The sequence below is a fragment of the Pagrus pagrus genome, assembly GCF_965226575.1.
Source record: "Pagrus pagrus genome assembly, chromosome: 15".
NCBI lineage: Eukaryota > Metazoa > Chordata > Actinopteri > Spariformes > Sparidae > Pagrus > Pagrus pagrus.
The window spans coordinates 10927908-10952138 of record NC_140199.1 but is presented as its reverse complement, the minus strand read 5'-3'; the positions used below and the strand labels follow the sequence as shown (position 1 = coordinate 10952138).

The window sequence follows — 24231 nt, the reverse complement described above, 5'->3', positions numbered from 1 at the left end:
CACATAACATCTTTCTCAGCACGAGTCTGCAGAGACAAAGTACAACCTTGCAAATGCATAATCCAGACTCATACAGTAGATTGAGAAGGATAAAAATAACATAAAAGAATGTTTTTGTGGGCAAAATTTTAGGACAAGGTTAAGGACTATTGGTTAAACTTAAAAAGTGGGCCACCCCAGTAGCTCAGTTGGTAGAGAATGCATCCCATGTATATAGGCTGTGTCCTCGCCACAGTGGCCCATGTGCAGAGGCTGTGTCCTCGCAGCAGCACCTTATGTGCAGAGGCTGTGTCCTTCCCACAGTGGCCCATATACAGAGGCTGTGTCCTCCCACAGTGGCCCAGGGTTTGAAACCCGGCCTGAGGCCCTTTGCTGCCCTCTCTCTCTCATGTCTCAAGACATCCCATGAACAAAACACACTGACAGTGTATTTGCCTTCTAACAGTTTTTACCTCTAATGTGATAACCAAATTATTTCCAGAGCTGAGTTCTTTTCAAAAAATGTAGCTCATCTCTTTCAACAATGCAGGGCTCCTAATTTCATCAGCACAGCTCGTGTCTTTTTTAACAGTATTATATGAGCCTGTTAATAATACATCGAGCACCATAGATACTGAGCAAAAAAATAATTTTTCACATCTGCAGTACCCACTTTGTGCATCTGCCCTCTTGTATCTCTGTATGTGTGTGTATATGTGTGTGCGTGTGTGTGTTTGTGCTAGGCTCACCTACTCCTCTCAACAAATGACAGTGCTGTGGCTAACAAGCACTTCGGCCCATTTTGACTGGGCAACAAGGGCTTAATGACAAGTCACATAACAATGGAGAGGAGAGGGGAGTACAGTAGAGCGCTCCAGCCAAACTATCAGTCTGTCAAACAATGGCTTGTCAGCCCTCATCTTCTCTTCTCTCTCTCATTGTGGCACAGATAAACAAATCAAACACACACTCACCTATGCACATATGCTCATGTAAACAACAAATCCTTGTGTTTGAGCAAAAACAACTTGTTAATACACAAACAGAAAAACACACTCAGGTATATGCATTAGCACGCGTGGAGATGGAGAAGCGCAACAAAGTGCAAACTCTCAGTCTCCCACAGCCGCATGCACACACTCTCACACACTCACACACACACACACAGGCGGTATAACTGGCTGTACAAGCAGGGTTTGATGACAGCCCCCAAACAATAGGGAGCAGAGCAGCCTAGCTATCTGCCTGTCACACAATGAAGGGGGTACTGCTGAAGAGGTTGTCACCACCAATACATGTAAACACGCACGCACAAACACACTGAAAAAATCACCACAAAAATAAAAACATGAGCTGTGGAGTGTGTTCACGTGTGCATGCCAGCGGGCACACACACACATACACACACACACATAAACGTGGTAATTCAGAGCGCTGCCATTTATGTGAAGAGCGCTCCGTTTTCCAGACTGTGAGTGGAAGTGAATTTGCTTTTTCTGTCGAGTGCAAGTCAGGTTGGATTAAACAACACTTGGCCAGTGCTGATGGGTTATCACTGTGCATCTGTGTGTGTGTGTGCGTGTGTGTGCGTGTGTGTGTGTGTGTGTGTGTGTGCCTGTACTGTGATGATGCCCACAGGCGCCTGGTTTTGATGCAGGCAAATCAGTAGACAGCCCCCTTCTCCTGTCAGGACCCATCTCGCTCTTTTCTCTGTCTCTCAAGGTGTCCTTTCACTGTTCTCTCGCTCATCATGTTTCACTTTGTTTTCATCTCTTCTCCGTGTTGCTCACCCCTCTCGTCCCCGTCCCCGTCTCCTCTACAACTCTGCTCTTTCTTGTTGTCCACGGTGAAGCTTAATGAGGCTGATTTTATTTATTTTTTTAGCCCAAAAATAGCATGTAACCGCTAACACACTTACACATCACTTATACACACACAAAAGATCAACTTCCCTTGCCATAAATTTCTATCAACTCTAATTACTCATTTCATTAATTATTGATAAACTCCAAACACCTCAATGAGCTTTACTGGAACATGTTACGTTTCCCCCTTGTGTTATTACATTATGGGACTGTGGTTTCTCTGAGCTCTAAGAATGCCTTTCAATTGTGCTGAGCCAATAAAACAAAGACTGTGTCGTCGTACTTGGTAGTAATTAGCGGCTCTAATGAGAAATTCTTACAGTACAGATCAATCAACATTGGAACAAAATCAGACTTGAGTTCTCAATTTTGCTGTTGCTGACAATCATGGATACAAAAGACTGAATGAGATCACAATGCTGTTCGGTGATATTTCCAAAGTGTAAAAACTCCCTGTTTTGAGTCAAATTGTTACTATACATAAAAGTAGCCCTCTCCGCCTGGAGAAATTGTATATTACTAAAATACATCTGAAAAAAATCTATTGGTAATGACAGCATACAGCCAGGCGTGGAGATCAATGCCAAACAATTTAACATGTACAAAGAAACTGCTGTTACATTTCCTTACAGCACATTCAGTGAATGTGTTATTCAGGCATTTGTATAACTGCAGTGAGACTGGTACTATAGTACGCTTTGTGTGCACACGCGCACACACACACTGAGGAACACATAAATGCACACACGCCACATTAATAGTTAACACTGGCTTCATTTAAAATGCCCTATTTGTAAGATAGTTGATTTTTGAGTGTCATCCCCAACTAGGACAAACACTGACATGGCGGTGGCTTATCCGACCTACCAGCCCAAAGCCCCAGTATTTGCCAAGTTGGGAACGATGTAAATAGGACCTTTAATGTTTAAGGTTTATTATCGTTAAGTAGATTTATCTTTCTAAACAGCCTGTTAAACACTGAAAAACACTGTAGTCTAAAGGTCCCGGACTGCAATTTCAGTTTAGCTGCAAACTATTCTAACTCTAATTCAACAACTCATTGATTGATCAATTTATAGTAAGGGGTGTATAGTATAGTGTATAGCTACAAGCTACACTTAGTAGCGGTGATGTTGAAGTCATGTGACGGCAATGTAGTTCGTTTATAGCCTTTGTTTCATTTGTGAAGATTATCTCGCTGACCAAAATGTATACATATCATTAATTTATGCTTGCTACGGATCTTATTTTCTGCAATAATCCGAAATCCAATTAGAAATCCCACAGTCTTTTTCCTGAGGGGACCAGGGCAATGCTGACTTCCGGGGTTAGCCCACCAAAATCGTCATCCCTACAGCACTCTATAAATTCAATAAAGACACCCCCACTGAGGGTAATTTCTAATCACTTGAGGGTGTCTCAATCTAATGCCACCGCCAGGTCAAACTTTTGATTTGTCCAACAGTTGGGTTTATCATATAAATACTGACACCCGAGCTGTCAGCATTTGACGATCTGGTGATGAGACTCAATAATCAAATCTTTCTCCAAATATTACAAATCAAACTGCGAAACTGTATTCATGACATTTTTTTGCCTTCTCTTTTTTTCCTTTTGAAGTTTTTATTGATAGCAGAGACTTGACAAGCAATAAAAGAAAAGGAGACGGGATGACAGTCAGATTCAAACAGAGTACGCAGCAATTAGTAAACATTTTAGACCACACGGCCACCCACACACGCTACTGTCAGGGTTGTTTTTACTACATTTTTCAGATGTCAAAGTGTATTCCAGCAGTCTCAGATCGATGTGCTTTTGATGATCAAGAGTAAGCTGTGTAAAAACTGACATCCCATAACTGACAAACACCTGCTCCCTGTTGAATGACATATAAATGTGTGTCCAGAATTTTAGTTCCTTTTCATGGTCAACTTTATAGTTGGTTTTCGGCTGAATTGTGCACAGCACCGTCCTACCAAGAACGGTATGTAGGTAAAGATTTACTGCACAACACCTAAAGAACTGAGGCACATGGACCACCTTCACTTCATCCACTGTAGGGTCCCCTAGGTATCTGTTCTCTCATCTTCTTCTCTTTTACACACTTCAGCACATTTGTTGTTCAGTTAATTCACCTTAAAAACAGGTGCTGAGCCCGACACTCAGATCTGTGAGAGTGTGTTCAATTGGGTGGATCTGAGGGAGCTGCAAAAACGAGGGGTCTGGTGCCAAGGAAAAGAAAACGAAGAAAAGGACCAAAGAGCTGCAGTAAAGTAGAGAGGAGTAGCACTAATGGTGTCTGGATTGCAGCTGGATGGATAACAAGGCAAAGGATCAGAATATCGCACTTGATCCTGCAGCACTCTGGTGATTTTAGCCACGTGAACGCGGATGACCTAATGACCCTACTGCCTGGCTCAGGCAAGGAAAGAAGAGGACTGTGTGGTGTCATAAAATACTACAGCAGCAGTGCAGTGTTTCCCCGACCTTTGCATTGGGGGGGGTCGGCCCACCTCGCCTGAACGAAACTAAATGTTTTATTTATGTTGTTTACGTGCCATTGTTGCATTCACTCATTTACTGTACTGTTGTGCTAGTTTCTCTACTCTGCTGTCTAAACACACGTGGAGCGAAGCGGATTAGAAACAGGTGAAGTGAAGATAACGTGACTCAAGTTGAAGACAAATCGCTACACCGCTGCAATAAAAGCTTCCCAACAAGAGTAATTTATTCGCTTCCAAAAATAACCTGGGGGAAACAATGAGTGCACTACGACGACGACGTGTACTGTCACAGATCTGCAGACTAACTTACTTGTTAAAGGGACAGTAGCCAAAGTCAGAAAAGGAGTTTTATTAAGACCAACAATGTCTGATTCTGTAACTACTCAACACAAGAAGGTCATATGAGTGACAGGTCACATAGATTGCCACAGGAATGAGTCTTAATCCCAGAACTAAGTTAGCTTTTTTGCACTTACGGTTACTCAGTCTCGAAGTCATGGGTTTTCAAATGGGTTTTTGTGGTTGCTGAAATAGAGTCTGTGGTTAACACAAGTCTAAAGTAATATTATGTAAATGTTTTACTTTAAAACGACAGCTTCAAAATCATGTTGATGGTAGAGTGTCTTGTAATAGGGTGAATGATGTCTCTCTCATAGCCACACAGCGCCCTATCACTTATCTATGTCTTGTGTAACTTCAGTGAGAGAGTAGGATCACAGCGTTACATACATGTTTACTTCAGCATACAAGTTTTCAGCACATATAAAAAGATGTCAGTAAATAGCTTACATGTAAATTATAAAGCGTTTACATGACTTCTAAACAGCAGTTGCTAAGCTTAGTAGCTAAATCAGACTCCAGAGGTTAAATTGTTTTCCCCTCCATTCACATCCAAGTTGTATAATGTTAGTGACAAATGTTTGTCTGTACATGTATTTGTGTTGTCTGAGCCTCGTCTGTGTGCGTGCAACTTCTAGGTTTGTTTATGTGGTCCATACTACTGCGCTGATGTGTGTTTTGGGTATGTGTGTGTCTGTCTGTGTCCCAGTGAGTATAATGGTCCCTGGAGGCAGGCCAGCGTCCATCAGCGGGCAGCAGGCATTAGTGCACTGCCCGAGTATCGATGGACCACCGGTGCTTGACAGCAGGCCCCTCCCTACGGTCACAGGACAGGATGGGTATATGTATGGCTGTGTGTGTGTATGTGTGTACGTGTAATAGACACAGAAAGTGCTTCTGATACATATACACACACAGAAGTAGAGAGCGAGATGTCTGTGTGTGTTTGAGAGACAGAGATGTTTGTGTATGACCCCTGACCCCAGGCTATGTGTCACAGCCTTGTGTGTGTTTATGTGTGTGTGTGTTAGTGTGGATGAGGGGCCGCCCGGCTGTCATCGATCTCACACACACCAGGCCAGCACTTAACACTTGGACTGTAGCGACTAATACACTCACACCCTCTATTACTGCCCCACTGGAGGCACAGCGTGTGTGTTTGAGTGTGTGTGTGCATGGCCTACTGCCAAACTCACGCTGCTGCTGTTCAATAGCAGCACAATAGTTTACACATATAACAGTGTAATGATATATCTCTATTAGACATTCTCCTCTTCCCTCTCCTGGCCTCTCCCCTCACTTCTCTCCAAGCCCATCAGTCTTTTACTCTGCTGTGCATATATGCTGGGCAGGAGCCTCACTACTAATACTGGACTTTCTCTTGTGTTATTATTGAGGGTTTTTGTACTTATTTTCAGAATTCAAAAACAAAATATGAAAAGAAAATATGAGCATAAATGAGAGTTTTTATCTACTTAACTTTGATGTATTAATTTGTGTATTTCTCAAAGCTAAAAGGTGATGATCAACCACATCATCCCTGTTGGATCACTGAGTTTTCTGCACTGCAACTCAATATATCTGGCTTTAAAATGGCACCAAAAATTATGGATACAAGGCTGTATATTTAACAGCCTGAGCTCAGCTAACTCTTACATGTTCCATAGTACTGTCCTCCCATGTGTGTTTTAGAAAAAAATGACATGTGCCTTAAAAACTAACAGCTATAGAGCATTTTATAGAGTCCCTGAGAGTGAGCACTTAGTAGAGCAGTGGATCAGACAAACATTATAACTCTAAATTTCTTTCAAACTGCAACACGGGTTGTGTGGATATATACCCGACCTCTGGAGGAGCTTGGGTAGCATCGGCATTGAGAAAAACCTAAGTGGAACATTCACAACAGCATAATAGTTGTTTTGATCCTCTGAGTGGTCAGCAATTGCTGAGGCTCATGGGTGTTATGGTAGATATCATGGAAATTCAAGCGTGTGACAATGAAAGAAGGAGAGGCAAAGGAACAGAGGTTAAAACATCTGCAATTGCTGATGAAAGCAGTAACATCATGGAGCCTTGCTTCACACTACTGCAGACGATATACCTGCATGATACAGAATAGGTATATAATCAACTATAAAACGAGGTAGGATGGCCGGACAACATGAAATTATTTGTTGGACTATGTGATTAATCTTTTGATGTTACATGTTGAAAAACAATATTTGTACTAAATTCATTAAGGTTGATAGGATTGATGACTTTTGGCCTCTTCGATATGAAGATTTGCTGCCATTTACAGTTTGAGGGATACAGGCAAAAATGTGTGTTAATGTAAATATTCTGTGTATGTACAAAAGAATATCAGTATATATTAATACCAGAATTTTTTTTTTATATACCGTAATATTGGTATCAGTCCCACAACTCCAGTATCTGTTGGGTTCTACTTTCCTATAAGTGATGTGGATTTGATATGGATGTCTATTTATGATTCTGGGTCCACAGTAGCAGTTTCATGGGTTTCACTTTCAAACTCCTCAGTGTCACCAAGGTTAAGGGAGATTTTACTGAACAACCTACTCCGAGTCTCTGTGGCACTGTTGTCATCACTGTGCATGCATGGATGGAAACAGTCCACTAAGCATGCTGTCAAGACATACACACACATACACACAAATACACACTTGCATCAGTGTGTATTTCTGCACCAGTTGTGTGTAAGTAAAGCAATGTCTATGCCACTTGGGCCCAGGGGCAGTTACCCACCTGTCACACACCAAGACACACAGAGGGAGACTTGCATTACCCAGCTCTTCATTCTTTCCAGTAATAGCTTGTCAAAGGAGCCGGCTAACTGAAGCTAAATAATGCCTCATACACAATTGGGCATTATCCGCTAGGCTAGCTAGCCTCTCACCACAGCTGCCCAGGGGCTAATGTCCAAATGAGATGGTTCATTTCAGCTTTCTGTCTCTCTCTCTTCCACTTTTACTTTTCTATATTTATCTTCATGACCTTGTCCTTTTTCCCCATGGAGGTAAAGGGCAGGGTTGGTAGAGAGGAGAAGAGGCAGGATGAGGAGGGAGAAGATAAGGGGTGATGGCGATGGCTGCTGGGGGTTTTGTGTGCGTTGGAGAGGGGCATTAAAGGATCGAGAGAGAGAGACACATACAAGGAGAGACAGGAAGCTTTAGGCCATAGACCAAGCAGCCTCTTAAGTGATCTGATTGCCTTGCTAGGGAACTACAGTGACTGCGCTCAGAATGGTTACTAATAATACATCTCCATTTAGACTGACCCTGCAAACACACACAAGAAAAGAAAAACAAATACACTTATGCTAACAAAAGAGATCACTCTCGTCTCATAATGCCAAACAAAGAAAAATAAACACCGAGGTAAACAAAGAAACAGAGCAAAGTCTAAAGGGAGATAGAGATGAACCATCCTGCCTCTGTCCATGTCCTCTAGCAGACAAGCAAAAGTGAATGACACTTATTTTCAATTGATCAGCAAAGCACTGTGGTGTGTGTGTCTGTCCGTGTGTGTTTGCAGGATGAGAATGGGCTTAAATGACGATCATTGATTAGCTTTAGGCCTATGGCCCACTTAGGGCACGCCATGTGTTTGCACTCACACAGAGGTACCCACACATATACAAAAACACACACACACACACAATCATCATAAGTGGATAGTGGACTGAGACCGAAAGGGAGCCGGACAGACAGAGAGTAAAGAGGGAAAGTCGAAGTGGAAAACAAATGGATACGTGCGTGGTGTGGACGACAGAGAGGGCAGTGAAAGAAAAGGTTCAGAGAGAGGGCAGCGGACGCAGCTGACTGTCAATGCGTTCAACACTATGTTTTCATTGTTGTTTTCTTCTCTAATTTTATCATTTCGCTTTTGGCTTGTTTTATTTTTCAAACTGCAGACAGGTGATGAATTCTATGAAACAGAACAAAAATAAAGTGTCTCAGTCAGGCCTGCAATATGATATACGGACATGACCTCGAAATATTTGCTGACCTCAATATTGCCCGTTGTGTTTGTTAGTTTACATAAGAATGTCACCTAATTTTTTGCCAACATGATGCCACAATATAAGTCCAAATAATCTTCATACTCACTAGTCACCTTTATGTCCTGTATGGAAGCATCGTGCTCATTTGTGCAGGTTTATCCTTTAATTTGTCACAGTTCTATGTGTAGCAGCTAGTTACTGTTATTTATAAAAACCTGTGTATTTCTACAGTATGTGTCTTAGGCTAAAGGCATACCAGGACACAGTGGTATGACAACACAGAAGCCAAACTGGCAAGGGGCTTCGATAAACTGGACATGCACACACAAACACTCAACATGCCCCACCATAAGCCAGCAGTGGAGTCATACAAAGACTTAGAGCACCCCCAACTGGGGGACAACACTGACAAAAAGAGACAGAGGAAATCAGTGTACAGAAACACATGTACTACACTGGTTGTGCATTCACATAAACAGATGAGGGGGCTCTGCACATACAGCAGATTAAATCTAATATAAAGGCAAAGTATTCATGTATTCTTTCTCTATTTGTTTCTCCCTCACTCTCTGTACTTAGACACTTCACACCCCTTATGTGTGTGTTATGTAGCTTATAGTGTTTGTGTAGGGCAGTTATAGCTGAGCAAATGTTTTCCCGCACACAGTCCAAACAAAGGCCAGGTGACACTCACATTGGCGCACACACACACACATCCACAAAACACACACACCATGAAAGAGGTGCAATTAGAGCATCCCACTCCAATTAACCAGCTCTCTAAACAAATCCACATTAGGCCCTCCATTGTGGCTGCGCTCGAAAACAGCCACTTGGGAAAGCAGCATAAAAGCTCCAACTGTATTTCTCCTCCAGGACACATGTGCGTGCGTGTGTGTGCATGTGTGTGCGTGTCAATTTGTGTTTGTTCAGACTGGCAGCGGTTACACAGTGGCATGGAGTCTGGGCTGTTATGATTATGGTGGTGATGGGAAGATTGTGCAATCACTGGTGGGTGGAGAGAGTGAGAGAAAGGCAGAGAGGGAGGGAAGAAGCGCAGCAGAGAGGGTGGAAAGGATGGAAACGGGGAGGGAAGATGTCACCACCAGTACAGGAAGAGAAAATTAGAACCTTTGGTACTGACATAGCGAGCTATAACTTTTACCAATCTTCCCAAATTTATGGTTTACTTTAAAGAAACTTCTCAATAAACTTTTAGATTTCTACCGTATTTTTACATCTTAAACTTTTGTGTCTTTAGCGAGTGAGGAGTAGTGATTAGTTGATACTCAAAGCCCCAGATGTTGGAGAGCATCACCATTGTAGGCCTTATAACTAGTATTGGAGAGAGTGAAAAAATCAAATGCACAAATATCAGCCAGGACGTTCTGTAATTTTTTGTCTGTTCTTCACTCTAAAGTACAATTCAAACCTGCACTAAGAAGAAGATGAATAGACGAGAAATTAAGTCAACAGACACACAGAGAAGTAGCGAAAGAAAGGAAGGAAAGAAGAAGATGTAGGGTCCTAAAAAATTATGTCTCCACCTGGGATCCCACACTTAACCCTCCCTATCTAGCCCTGAACACACACACACACATACACACACACACATTTGATGAAAGGCCCAGTGGGGCAACAGTGAGTTTGGAGGGGATCTGTCTAGCATCCTGGTTGCACACCAATCTCCCTGTAATCCCTTCTGTCCCTACTGCGACACACACACACACACACACTTACATATTAAGTACACACACACACACACATATTGCACACTGGTTTGTTGTGTACGTGTGTATATGAGTGTTCAAAAAGAAATATTTTGTTTATCTACATCAGGACCTACTGCTACATCAGGGCTGTACCCATGTGTGTCTAGAGAAAAAGGAATAAAGAGGGTGAAACACAAGGTGAAAGGGTGTCATTGTTCACTAGAACTGTTATTTTCCAGATGTGATTCCACATAGTCTGGCTGTATTTTTGCATCTGAATTTACATCATTTTCTGACTTTATATGGTTTCCTGGCTGTTTGTTTCAGTACCGAGGACAGGGGCACTTGCACTGTCCTTATCACTGAGCCCATTGGTGTCAGTCATTTTGAAATCACTCATTCATTATACTTTTTCCCCCACATGATTTTTTTTTTTTTTGTACATGTAAGGGATAGGCAAATTATTTACGGACTGTTGAGAGGGCTACACCGGTTATGAGCTGTACTGTGATACAAGTACATTCCAAAATAATTTTGTCATTAGCAAAGCTGACTTTCACAACAGTCAGTGTCTTCCCAGCTATTGACCTCAGTGGTATTTATATTTGGATCTAGTGCCCACAAGCCTTCTTAACTAACAATTACAGACACACGGAATTGTTTCAACTATTGAATCCTGATCTGCCCTAAATCGCACTTTTGATGAGTATTGTTTGTGTTTGTAGTGACACAAAAATGACATTACATCTTGTAGAAAAAGCTCTCATATCAAATTCAATCAAAAGTGAGAGACAGGGAGAGAGAGAGAGAGAGAGAGAGAGAGAGAGAGAGAGAATTTCAGCCTCAATTGGCAAACACAAAGATCTGTGGCGCCATGACCTGCTGTGGGCCAATAGACGGATAGAATAAGAGAGTAAAAAGTGTGTGTGTGTGTGTGTGTGTGTGTGTGTGTGTGTGTGTGTGTGTGTGTGTGTGTGTTACTTTACAATAAAAGGAAAACCTAAATGTTCAATTTGTTGTGCTTGATCATATTTAAACCATAAAGACATACAGTATTTGTTCTATTTCTTCTTTCTGTGTTTCTTTTTTTTTTTAAATGGCTAATATCAATCACAGACCACTTATTGAAACCCTTTTCCCTATATTATATAGGGATTATCCCTATGATATTCTGAAATGAGAGAGTAAAGCCACAGCACAATATGGCAGTTAGCAGTTAGAATAACAGAAACAGCTTTAGTCTCTTCAGCCTGGAGCCCAGGAGAGATGCTACAGCTAGTTAGCGATTAGGGCAGTCTCTCAGGGGGCCACTTGAAAATCAGTTAACTTTCCCCTCAGAGGCTCACGCTAGCTCACATTAGCATTTAGCACACCCATTAGCGTCAACACCTACTTTAGCATTAGCACAGCCGAATGACAGTTAAAGGCCCCTGTGGGGCTATTTAGAGAGTCTCCAGATAGACAGGGACTGACAGAGTGAACAAGTACTGTAGCAGTTTGTGCATTAGAGCTGTACAGTGAGTCACTAAGCAAGTTAATGGCTCCTTAGCTAAATAGCAAACACATTAGCAGTTTAAGCAAAAACATGTTGACAGGTTGAAGGCTGACAGGCAGCTGCTCCACCTCTCTGTTGAGGTTTTTTAAGGAATAAGTCCAAGTAAATTAGGATCCATTTATTGATAATTAAAACTAACTCTCCATACTTGACTTAAAGGAATATATTTTGCTAATTTAACAGAAGATGAAGTCAAAGCCAAAACCTCAAGTACCAGTATGAGCTACAGCCTTTACGAACGGAACCAAGAACCAGGTTCTTGTAAGGCACATTTTCTAGTTTCTTAAAAAGCTTTTGGTGATCAAAAAAAGTTTAATGTTGATTTCTTTTAAAATGTGGAAAAAAGATGAAGGAAACAAGAAAGCAGTTGCCTTCAAAAAAAATGTGTTTGTGTTGTAAATCCAAAAAAAAATATCTTGAAATTCACTATTTTAAAAACTGAATTATTGATTTTACAGATTGACATCAGGTGAGAATGGTGAAACCAGCACAAAGCAAGGAAAAACATAAACACACACTAACACAAACTGAGCGTTTGGCGCCGGGCCAAATCCTATTCCCATATGCCCCTGTAGCCATTTACTACAGCGGTTTCACTCCCAGACCAACACACTAATCACATTAATCATCTATTTGTTTTAAACATCATCAGGGACATTCACCCACTCGTGCACATGCATAAACAAGCACATGCACACTCATGCACACTTGTGCCTGTAGAAGTACAAAGAGGTGCACTTGATAAGTACAAGAGGGAGGAGAGCCTAATGAACTACCATGCACTAATCACTTAGCTCTGTATGATGCAAGCGGACTCAGCATATTTGTTTATGTATATACTTTAATGGTAAAGTCCAATATGCATGCAGGCACAGTGGCAAACTAAGTTCTGTACGCATGGACAGTTAGTGCAAGAATAAAAAAGGCTTTTCAAGATGAACAGCTTTCTCATTTAAACTTTTGTAAATTTCCACTCTCATGTACGATTGCGCAGTCATATCGAAGGGTGTATTCATCATCTTGACTGCAGGTGGCTCACAACAACCGCCACTTCCGGGTAGACAACTGGCGGTTGGTTTGCATTGTGGAGATATTTAACATCAGCAAACGTGTTTATTTCTTTATGTCATTTTCAGCATTAACTGTAACATTTGAAGATATATTGTTAAACATGTTGGTCCAACCTATCTGACATTTCTGCTCTACTTATTATGTACTATATTGCTTTGTTGTGTCTTTGATATCTATACAACAGCGACTTCTTGCACTAATTGGTAGTTTTGGGTAAACTCAAGCTGTCATTATCTTCAGTCTGTGGTCCATGTAAGCTAATCGTGATGCAGGAGTTTTCTACCTTGAAGTTACAGTAAACAAACATTGTGATTCAATCAAAAGCTAATATTACATCATAAGAAGTAGCTATAATAAGGGAAAATAATATCTTTGAGGATTTTATTGCTTTGAATGAATCATTATGTGTGGACTGACTCAAATGTTTTACTCAAAGTATCAATGTGTATCTTTTAAGAGAAAAAAGAAAGAAGCTTAGCGATGATTGCCACAAGAGTTGGCATGGCAACTAATCAAGCATAACTACTTGTGCTGTATGGGAATTAACAGCACAGCTGGAGCACTTCTTTGTCCGGCCTCGTTAGCTTTTAACACATCTTGTATCTTGTATACACATCATGAAAAGCTCCAAAGAGAAGGGCCTGGAGTAGAATACATTGTGTTGACAATATGGCCTCCTAGATGAGATGATGTTCCAACGGTTCATCACAACTAAATGATATTATACAGTCTCACTCTCTTTCTTTATGTGTGTGTGTGTGTGTGTTATATGGTTTGAGGGGCCAGTGTATGCTGAGCTGAGGCACCATAGGGGACATTGCCGGGAGGGGCACATAGGGGTTGGGTGACTTAAATGGAGAAAAATCCAATAATTGTATCCGTCCATAGGGAGGGCGAGCTTTTAGGGAGGGGTGCGACCTGTTATTACTCTTTCTCTTTTCTTTCTCTCTTTCATTTTATACCCTAATTCTAGGGTGAGGGGGTAACCTAAGAAAGGGAGGGAATGGAGTGGAGAGACAGGAGGGGTTACGGACTGAGCTTGCTGTTAAAGTATGTCCTTGTAATTAGCTGAGTATTAGCAGTGGTGACAATGCAAGAGCACTGGGCAGGGAAGCACCCTTTAACGCTCTACTCATTTCCTGAACTTAATCCCCACCGCTTACTGGTAATAGTGCACACGTGCACACGCATCTGGACGGACAGACACACACACACACACACACACACACACACACACACTCAGTCATGCACACATTCACATAATCAACTGCTGGCTACTATGGGAGTGGACTCCTTGAGCAAAGCTACACCCAACAGCTCACCTTCAATCCCCATTGTGCTCAAAGTCATAATGGTGCTTTACTGCAGGGACTTTCAGCGTGCATGAATGTGTGTGCATGCACATAAACATCTATGTCTGCATCTGTACATTAGCATCAAGTTGTGCTCAGATATAGTGTGGCGACTGTTTACTTCTCGAGTGTCAAGAAGCCTCCAACACCCAACGCGACTTCAGGCAAGTCCCTGTTTCTTGTTTCCTCCAGTGAACGGATGGAGGAGACAAGGCTACAGAAGCGAAAATCAATTACTTTCAATTAAGTCAACCGGCAACTCTTTCAATGTGCCCTCAAGCCACTCAAGTCTTTCTTACACTACCTCCAACCCCCCACTCCTGCACCACAAAGTGACACACACACTAGATGCACATGTGCACACTCAGCCACATCCACTTACTGTGTGACTGTCTTCCTGTGTTTAGTGGTTAAATTATTGACTTAGAAACAATTACTGTGGCAATGGCTAAAAATGTGTTTGAACAACAGTTAAGGGGCATTTCAGTCTGTAGTTTTTACGACAGGAAAAAAGTAGCAAAAATACTACATTTCATTGATTGGTATGTTTCGTTTTGCTTCTTTAAAAATTTAATTACTCAAACAACTTAATGTCCCTAATAGCTTCTACATTTGTTACAGAAAGAAAACATTTTTATAATACAATTATCAATATAATTTAAAACCAGACAATTTATTCAAGTTTATACTGGAAAAAAAGCTTGTAAATTCCTGTTTCCACAAGAAAAATTGCCATACTAGTAAGTAGTTTAGTTTATTTCCAACAAACCTTGTAGTGCCTATGAGATTTTCATTTTAAATAATTAAAGGAGCCCTACGTAACAACTCTTGGCAATTAACATTTATCTTTTTTTTTTTTTTGGCCATATGTCAACGTGACATGAAAAATGAGACATTAAAAAACCTTAAGTGGTTTAATGCTGCTGGACTATGGATATATTTGTGAATGACTCGGGTCAGAATTTCTAGGACAGCCCATAGGATGTAATGTTAAGACAATCGCTAACACAAAGCAACATTAGCTAACGTTAGCTTAGAAAGAGAGAATTTTTGTACCCATTTGTATATATACATGCATTTAAGAACAAAAACACATTTCTTTTGTTTATGTTTGTTTTTTGTGGATTTTATTTCACACTTATTTCTGCAAAGTACATATTTTGTGATTGTTGCAATTGTTTGTTTCACTTGTTTTGGCAGTGTAAACACTAGTTTGCCATGCATATAAAGCTCTTTGAAACTGAAATCAAAGATGAAAATTGAGAAGAGTCTGCTAGCGAACAGCTTACAGCACAACACAGAAGTCACAGAGTCCCTTTACTGTGGTAGAGTCTTCACACTCTGAACTCCACTGACATTACAAGGTTCTGAGAACAAATGTCTTGAAAACAAAATAAAAATGTGTTTCTAATTCTATACGTTTCAAAGATTCTATTGACAACATCAATATTTTATTTGCTTTTCTAACAATCTTAAGAGTAGTAGGTACATTTATTATATATTATACCAATATGACGTTAAGAAACGACATACAAGGATAACATAAGTGGAGTTTAGAAAAATATATAACTCATTGCTGACAAAGGAGCAATTAACAACAGCTCTGTGGAATAAGAGAGAACAAGAATATGGGCATGCTCCGGTGTTATTAGACTCCGAGGAAGCTTGTGGGGTATTCTTGTTCCACATTGATTTTTATTCCATTAGCTTAAATCAAACTCGTAAGAGACACCTGAGCTCAGTCCGGAGCGCACAAGCAGAGAACCATTTCTATAGAGAGCATGTTATAAACAGCGCAGGGGGGGACCACAAACCTTGTCATTGACACAACAGTCTGAGTGAGCGTGTGTCTTGTGTGTGTGTGTGTGTGTGTGTGTGTGTGTGTGTGTGTGTGTGTGTGTGTGTGTGTGTGTGTGTGTGTCTGTCTGTGTATGTGTGTGTGTGCCTGCCAGCTCCCAGTCTAGCGCTATTGTCTAACAAGGTCTAATTAGCACTATGGCACAATGAATTAGCATAATTATGCAAACAGGGCTCCGCTAAAGGCTTGGCACAAGGGGAGGCTACGGGGGGCACCTATTACAACACACACACACACACACACACACACACACATACATGCTCATACGCACACACACGCAGTCACTCAGAACACTTAGACACTTTACAACACATTAAACACACATACGTGACTGTGGCAGATCTACTGGATCCAGAAAACACACGCACCTGTCCGACGCTGCAACAGGAAGTGACAAGAACACAACGACGTCATGTGCAGAGATGATCAGCTGATATTTATGTGTCTACTTCAGACTCTGAATATGTTACTTATGCTGACATTTATCCTCTCTCCTCTTTACAGACATCCTCCTGTCACGAACAGTCGCCAATGTAGCACAGCAAACATCAGATATACACACAGAAATGACCAGCTAAGCGCCCCCCTCTCCCTCCCTCACAACACTCAAACATTCTGGGCTTATAGTATTTACCAGCGGGGGTGATAGGTGAAGTCTGTGGGAGATAATAGGGATGACTGAGAGGCTGAAAGGCTAGTAGCCATTCAGACAATGACAGCTGTAGTGAAGAAGGCTCTATTAGGCTTCATTAGGATGCTTGCCTCTTGATTACACACACACACAAAGACGCACACACACCAATTCAGGAGCGGAGAAAGCATTGCTCTCAATGAGGCTGAGCTGAACTGCATCTCTGGCTTCCAGTTGAGGATTCAAAACACTAAAACAAGCAGCAAAGATAATTTATTCCTGTCTGTGTGCGTCCGTGTCGGTGTGACCTTCTCCTGCAACATGAGCCCAACAAGTAACCCCACAGCCCAACAAGCCCTCTTACCAAAAGCTCTGCAATGTCAACAAGCTCTACCTAAACCCTCTCAAACACACACACACACATGCACACACCTCCTCTGATGCATTCTTAGTCACCCAACCCCAAGGGCCTGTATTGTGTCCTAAAATCCTGATCCCTAGCAGGAAACAAGCACCCCCTAAAACCCCAAACAACGGCAGCACAAAGCTCTCTTACAATTACAAGCCCCCACTGTCAGCTAAAGAACCAGGAAGGTTGGAAGTTCAGAGTTCATATAGTTCAAAGTGATTGAGACCAGTCTGAAATAGGCCCAATTATTCATTGACAATGTATAACGAGTTACAAATGTAACTGCAGTTCCAGGACTTCTGGGTGACCAGCAGAGGGAGTGCTCTGGACTTGGATACTTCATCAAGATTAAACGCAGGTGAGTATCTTTTATTAGAGATGCCAGATATGGATTATTTTCAGCCAGTACCGATAAGATGACCAGTACTCACACCTAAGATATAGTGTGTAAAGATGGATGATTTAAGATCCCATAGCTATTTTAAGATTGTTGTGTAAAACTGCACAGACTTTTTCCCTCCTCTCTGAATCCTTGTGGAACATTTATTGCAAATTGCAGTCGTGTTTTCTTCAAGTGTTTATTGGCAGATGTGAACTTTAAAGGTGTATACCACTGCAAACTGCGTTGAAGTGTGAGTCAATTTGGTTTCATATTAATAGCCGATAATATAAAATTCCCAACATCTATATCAATAATTTGTTAATATGTTTCAAAGACTTATTTGAAGAAATAATAGAAAATCATATTTTCACCTCCCATTCCAACAATAAAACATTCAATTGGGCGAGAGATAGACAGAATATCTAAATTAGGGTTAGGCTTGGACTTTTTCTAGCCAATTCAGTATCTACAAATCAAAATTTTTCATTTAATATTATACATTTTCTACATTTACTACCAATTTACTAAAATATTTCCCCCTTCTGTGATCATGATGTACCATGTGATGAGGGTTGACAGCGAATATGCATTGTTCCCTTCAGACCTACTTGGGTAACACAGATGTTGACACAAGGAACCAAGACCAGAGAGTGTAATTTGGACCCGGTCTGAGTTGCGTCTTGGAAATTAATTCAAGCTTTTATTTGGTTTTGTCAGTTTTACTCTTAAATTTACTTGAAGGCTGCACAATTAATGAAAATACTATTGAAATCACAATACGGTGTGTGATATCCAAATTACAGAAGTACAATAGCACCGCATCTTGTTCTCAATATGTGAGACAACAAGTTTGTTTGGCACAAACCCCAACAAAGTCACATCATCATGAATTTAATAGCTCTTTAAGCGAAAATGAAAATATTGATGTTAAAATAACTAGCAATCACAATAGATTTCAAAATAATGGCAATATATATAAAATATATTTTATATATATGTCTATAAAGTCTTCATGAAATGCTTATCGAATTTGGGCTGATATAATACCCCAGATATTGAAATATCAAAATATGATGTTATCTGAGTCTTCTCTGGGGTGTGATGTCATCTCTAAGACACACTCTCCATTTCCTAAAACATTTTCATCGAGACTCTTTCCCTGATCCTGCGGTCTTGAAATGAAACCATTGACTCCAGCTTATCGTCACCTTAAAAAACAACATATTGTTCACATACGTGCACAGTGGTGGGACAAGCACAATAGCCGGCAGAGAGGGTCACGCTGAGAGGGGGCAGCAATTTTAAGCTGAGTCCACACATTTTGGAGGCAGTGGACTAATCCGGCCAGGCTTTTTAGCCTGCTATTCAGGAGGACAAGGACCCCTAGGATTTGGGCTTGTCCACACCTCAGGGGTGGGGGATTATCAAGATAGCAGGAATGGTGGAGAGGGTGTGATGGTGGGCGAAGTGAGTATGTGTTTATTAGCAAGACTGAAGATTTTTTGCAAGCATGAGTGTGTGGTTGTATGTCTTTTTGAGGAGTATACATAAATGTGTGTGTGTGTGTGTGTGTGTGTGTGTGTGTGTGTGTGTGTGTGTGTGTGTGTGTGTGTGTGTGTGTGTGTGTGTGTGTGTGTGTTTGTGTATTTAGAGGGGTTTCTCTTTGATTCCCGCCCCGAAAAATATACCCAAGAGCTCTGACAGGGTCACCTCTGGGCCTTTCAGAGCATCCTCTCAACCAATCCTAATTGATCTCACGCATTACTAGTCCCAAACATGGGATGGAGAACAGGAGGGAGATGGCTGGCTCATTGTCTGAGGAACGAGGTCCCCTTGCGAGTGGCTCTTCACTCCTTAAACACACTCACACACTCACACATCCACACAGGCACACACTCCACCTCTGGCATGCCCACCCACCATCTCCCCCTTTCTCCCCCTTTTCTCCTCTCCCCTCCTCTATGCTCTCATCTCCGACTGTGCTAATCCACCGGCCAAGTCAGGAACTCAGTTACCCATCTGGACAAGCACGACTCCAGCTGGGAGGAGAGAGGGATGGAGGGGTGGAAGGAAGAAAGAGGGGTGGGTTGAGAAGGAGGGATGAGGGGGTATGCTGGCAGTAGTATACAGATCGTTATGTCAGTTCCTACTTTATGTACTAAAGGAGGAAGAGAAAGAAGAATAATGAGGTATCTGCAAATCACAAAGAGTGCCAAACGGCAAAATCATGATGACGTCTTTGTTTTCTCTCTCCAAATAAACAAGTATTGATCCCATTGTCTACATGTAGAGAAAGGGGATTATCCATTCTAGCAGGTTAGAATGGGAGCTGCCACTGAGCTCTGTCATGACTTATATGGTCTGATCCCATTGTACAATGAAGTAGCCCCTAGACATGACCTACACCTCTGACCCTGACTCCTGTAGAGCCATCTGGCTGGTTAACTCTAACCCATGACCTTTGCCATACCTCATCTCATCGCATGCCTGTGAGGATGGACCTGCACAGAAAGAGGTACATAATGACTTAAAAGGGTCACAACTAAGAAAATCGCAGTAGAACAGTTCTGTGAAGCATGAACTGTACCCATACTTCTATCTCTTATCACTTTATAATAATCTTTACCTACTGTTGAGGTGTCAGAGTTCAAGACAGTGTTACGATTATCATATAGACTGCTTGATAAGGTGGAGGAGTATCACTTGAGAGAGGAACAGTACCATTCTTATATATCAAGTGGTTGATGGTAATTCCAACTCATAAAAATAGCAATAAATGTGAATAACTGAGGGTTTTACTTTATAGGAATGCTGGTTATCAAGCGATGTTGTAAACTTCTGATCATCTCAGGCATTACTGTTGTACTGTTATATTGTCCTCTATCTTTTTCTTTCTTTCTTTTCCTGTGTAACCTCTTTTCATTCCCCCCTCACATTGTGTTTCTTAATTTTCCATATTTGTCTATGTCTTTCATGTTTGTGTTCATTATTGTTTCCATCTTATTTTGGTGCTCCGTGTCAACTTGTTACAGTCAATTGCAACTGAATGCCTGCTTATGTTTTGTCCATTATGAAAACAATAAAATATTAATAAAAAAAAAAAAAGAAAACATTTTGTAAGTGGTAACCACTGGATATTTTTTAACAAAGGACCACAGCATTTGACATTTGTAAGCATGACACACTGGAAATTCTGAGGGAGACTTTGGAACAATTTCCAACCATGTTTGTGGTGGCAAATAAAAAGATATTTTTTATGGGAAGTCAGAACATTTCTAATTGTGTTTGTTGCAACAAAACAGGTATTTTAAGCCAAAACATGATCTTTTCCTAACCCCAACCAAGTGGTTTTAGTGCCTCAACCTAACCAGACCACCAGCACAGTTTTGTCACAAGATAAAACTGAAAACTGAACATAAAGAAATGTAAAGTTGCAACATAAAGAAGGGCAGTTTCAACATATCCATGGTTTGCATAAACAAACATTGCCAAAATGTATTCTGGTGATTGGGTTCAAGCTTATCACGGAGTATAATTGTGTGCAATCGCAGTTAGAATCCTACTTTTGATTGACTGATTGATCCAAAAAATACAGATTGTACTGTTTCCCCTCATGCATGTCTAGTTGAAATACATCTTTGATTGCTATAGGACATAAGCAATACCTGAACCGAACGTAAACCATTAATGAACAAACTCAACCAGAAGTGAACTTAGTCAAGCTAAATGCCTCACAAAAACTTCACAGAATGAAGGTGAAATCAAGGCTCTTGTGTTTCAGGTGATGCAACTTCACTCCATATCATGGAGCATGTGCAAATCCCTGTTTGAGTCATGCTCTTTCCTTTCTCCCAAACCTCTCATCACTGTCGACTGAAGCAATAAGAAGACTGCAGCCCACTTTCCTTCTAAAGGACAACTGAAGGTAGCAGAGAGGAATAAGCACATGATAAACTGCTGCAGAAGCCACACACGAGACATACTCCCATTAAAAGAGATGGAATCATCAAACCACCTCCATCAAACCATCAATCAAACACTAACAGCACACAGCATGAGGCTAACTCAAACTTCTAGTGTGTGTGTGTGTGTGTGTGTGTGTGTGTGTGTGAGGGTGGGATAAAAGCGAGAGAGTGATGCAGGTAAAACAAACTGTTAACATCTCTCTCACTAACACATACACACACAATACACAAACACAAACACAATACATTCAAGTGGTAAGATAAAGTATGTACTTACAGACATTACCGGTGTTGTCAAAACTGTTGAGCACTTCATTAACTCTCAGAGGGCCTAGGTTATCCCTGAGAGACACAACAATGTAAAGGATTATACAGCAGTCTTTGGAGAAAACCATATTGCTTTTGTGTTTTACTTTTCTCATAGACAGTGAAATAAGACAGAGTCTCTAAAACTAATGGAAAAAAAGAAAAATCAATCATAAAGCGAGCGCAGATATGACATGTCATGGATTTACAAATTTCAAAAGTTGACATTACAGAGTTGTAGAGGAAGTGCTTGGCTGAATCATCTTTGTAAAATAATTGTTACATTTAAAAATATATTAAAAATATCTCTGCAAATCAAAAAATATCTAGTACTTTTACTCAAGGGAAGATTCTGAATACGTCCACCACTGTGTGTAGTGCACAGTCACTGTGCTTCTTCTGTATCAGCATGAAACTAGAGCCTTGAGTGCATCCATTCAAGTGTGTGTACCTGAGAAAGGCACTGTACTCAGGAAAGTAGACACTTCTGTACTCCACCCACTGGTCATCTGAGGTATCACTGTGGTCTTCTTGTGTCACAAGCCTTTTCCTGCTGAAAAGATCAAACGTGGCAAACCTCCGAACAGACACCTGTTTGACCTCAGGCGTGTCCACCTGCTTCTGTCGCAGCACCTGTCAGAAGACCCAGAAGTAACTGATAAATCTCCTCATAAGCTGTAAAGTTTCAGCATTCACAGAATGAATCAGTCAGGTTTCCTGTTTTGGCAGTGTGAGGTTTTTGTCCGACAGAGAGAAGGTCCTTCTGGAGGACAATAATATGCATTGGAGATGAAAGACATTTCCAGCTAAAATTGCAATGACAATGTCATGTTCTTGTGTGTTACCAAAAGTTGAATAGATACAAATAGACCGACACTGACACATTAGAAAAATTGCTCCATATAGTTATACATAATGAATAGAATGAATTTGCATCTTTTTATCCTCCTTTATACTACAAGTTGTATCTATTTATCTCGTCTCATTACTGTGCCTGGAGGAAGCAGTGCAGAATGTAAGATGGCCCCATTACAGGGAGCTGCTCTTGTCAGCAGAGGGTAACGTCTCTGTGATGCCCATCTATGGAAAAAAAGTAGAAGCCCTACTTTTATAGCTACTGCTCTTGTGTGCACTATGTTCCTGTACATCTGCTAACCAGATTCTGCAGCCGGAGGAAAGATATTGATTCTAAATGGCGACAGAATTAATGTGTAGCTGGAGTAAATATATTGTTATAAAACTAATTGTTAATAAAATTAGATGAGGTAAAGATTCCAGTTATGCCATAGCATATGTCAAAGCAGACTATGATATAGTATACTGTAACAGACTGACACAGGAATATTACATTGGCAATGCCATGACTGGTGGATTATTTGAATGTAATGACAGCTACATAAATTATACATAGAGAAAATGCTCACTCCTATAACTCACACATCCCTGAGCTATGAATAGATATATACACTATATGAAATATAATTGTATTTCAAAAATTAAGTTAACAGCAGCTTTGTAACCAAAACGAGTAAGAAAGCCTGAAAGGAAGAAAGACCCCGGCGGCTACAATATGTTCCCATCATCCTTGTTTTCCTACAGCTATGAGGGACAAAGATTATAACGGATGTACAAACCTAGAAGGCATTTTGTGTTGAAAATTCAACACACTTTGAAAACGTGTTCCCAAAAATAGTCTACAGCCGTGGGAGGTTTGTGTTTCCGTTTGAGGCTAATAATACCTGTCTCAGTAGAGTCCACCTGGCTCTTGCGACATCAGTAGTACCACCTAAGGTCCCATCACAGGCGCTATGGGAATTAGCTACGCAGGTGTCCTCCCTAATGTTTTTCCTCAAAGGCGAACCCGGCTCGGTCTTTTCTGCAGTACCGGTGGAGTCCCTCTCCATTTTCTCTTCGAAGTTCTGGGCGGAAATAAATCTGTAAACAAATGTACTGGCCGTAGAGCTGTCACAGTTATCGGTAGCAATGCGGTATTACAAAAATAAGGCTTTTCTCTGTGAACTACACCAACGCACAAATGATCACAGATATGGCTTGACTGTCATCACCTGTTACACCCACAATGGATGCATGCTACTTCCGTACACTTTTGGCGTCCCAGACATAACAACAGATTATCGAAACAAGAATGCTCGATCTCTCATACAAACGTGTGTCCGCGGACGTCTGAGTTCGATTACTTTAGTCTGGCATCGCTAGCTACGTCATCAACAGCGGGCTTTGTTTGGGAAATGATGCACGTGCATTGGTTTTGTTCGCCG

The 24231-nt window shown here is 41.0% G+C and overlaps 1 protein-coding gene across 2 annotated transcripts in view; it reads right to left on the bottom strand.

Moving 5' to 3' along the window:
• Positions 1-24025, bottom strand: part of camkmt (calmodulin-lysine N-methyltransferase) — a 111146-nt gene extending 87121 nt beyond the window's left edge. For both annotated transcript variants that reach the window (XM_084374696.1, XM_084374697.1), the window contains exons 1-3: positions 23692-24025; positions 22404-22585; positions 21924-21988 (exon numbers count right to left, since the gene is read on the bottom strand). In XM_084374696.1, coding sequence (XP_084230822.1) covers positions 21924-21988; positions 22404-22585; positions 23692-23856 — 412 coding nt within the window. In that variant the 5' untranslated portion in view covers positions 23857-24025. The remainder of the gene's footprint in view (positions 1-21923; positions 21989-22403; positions 22586-23691) is intronic.
• Positions 24026-24231: the final 206 nt, after the last annotated feature.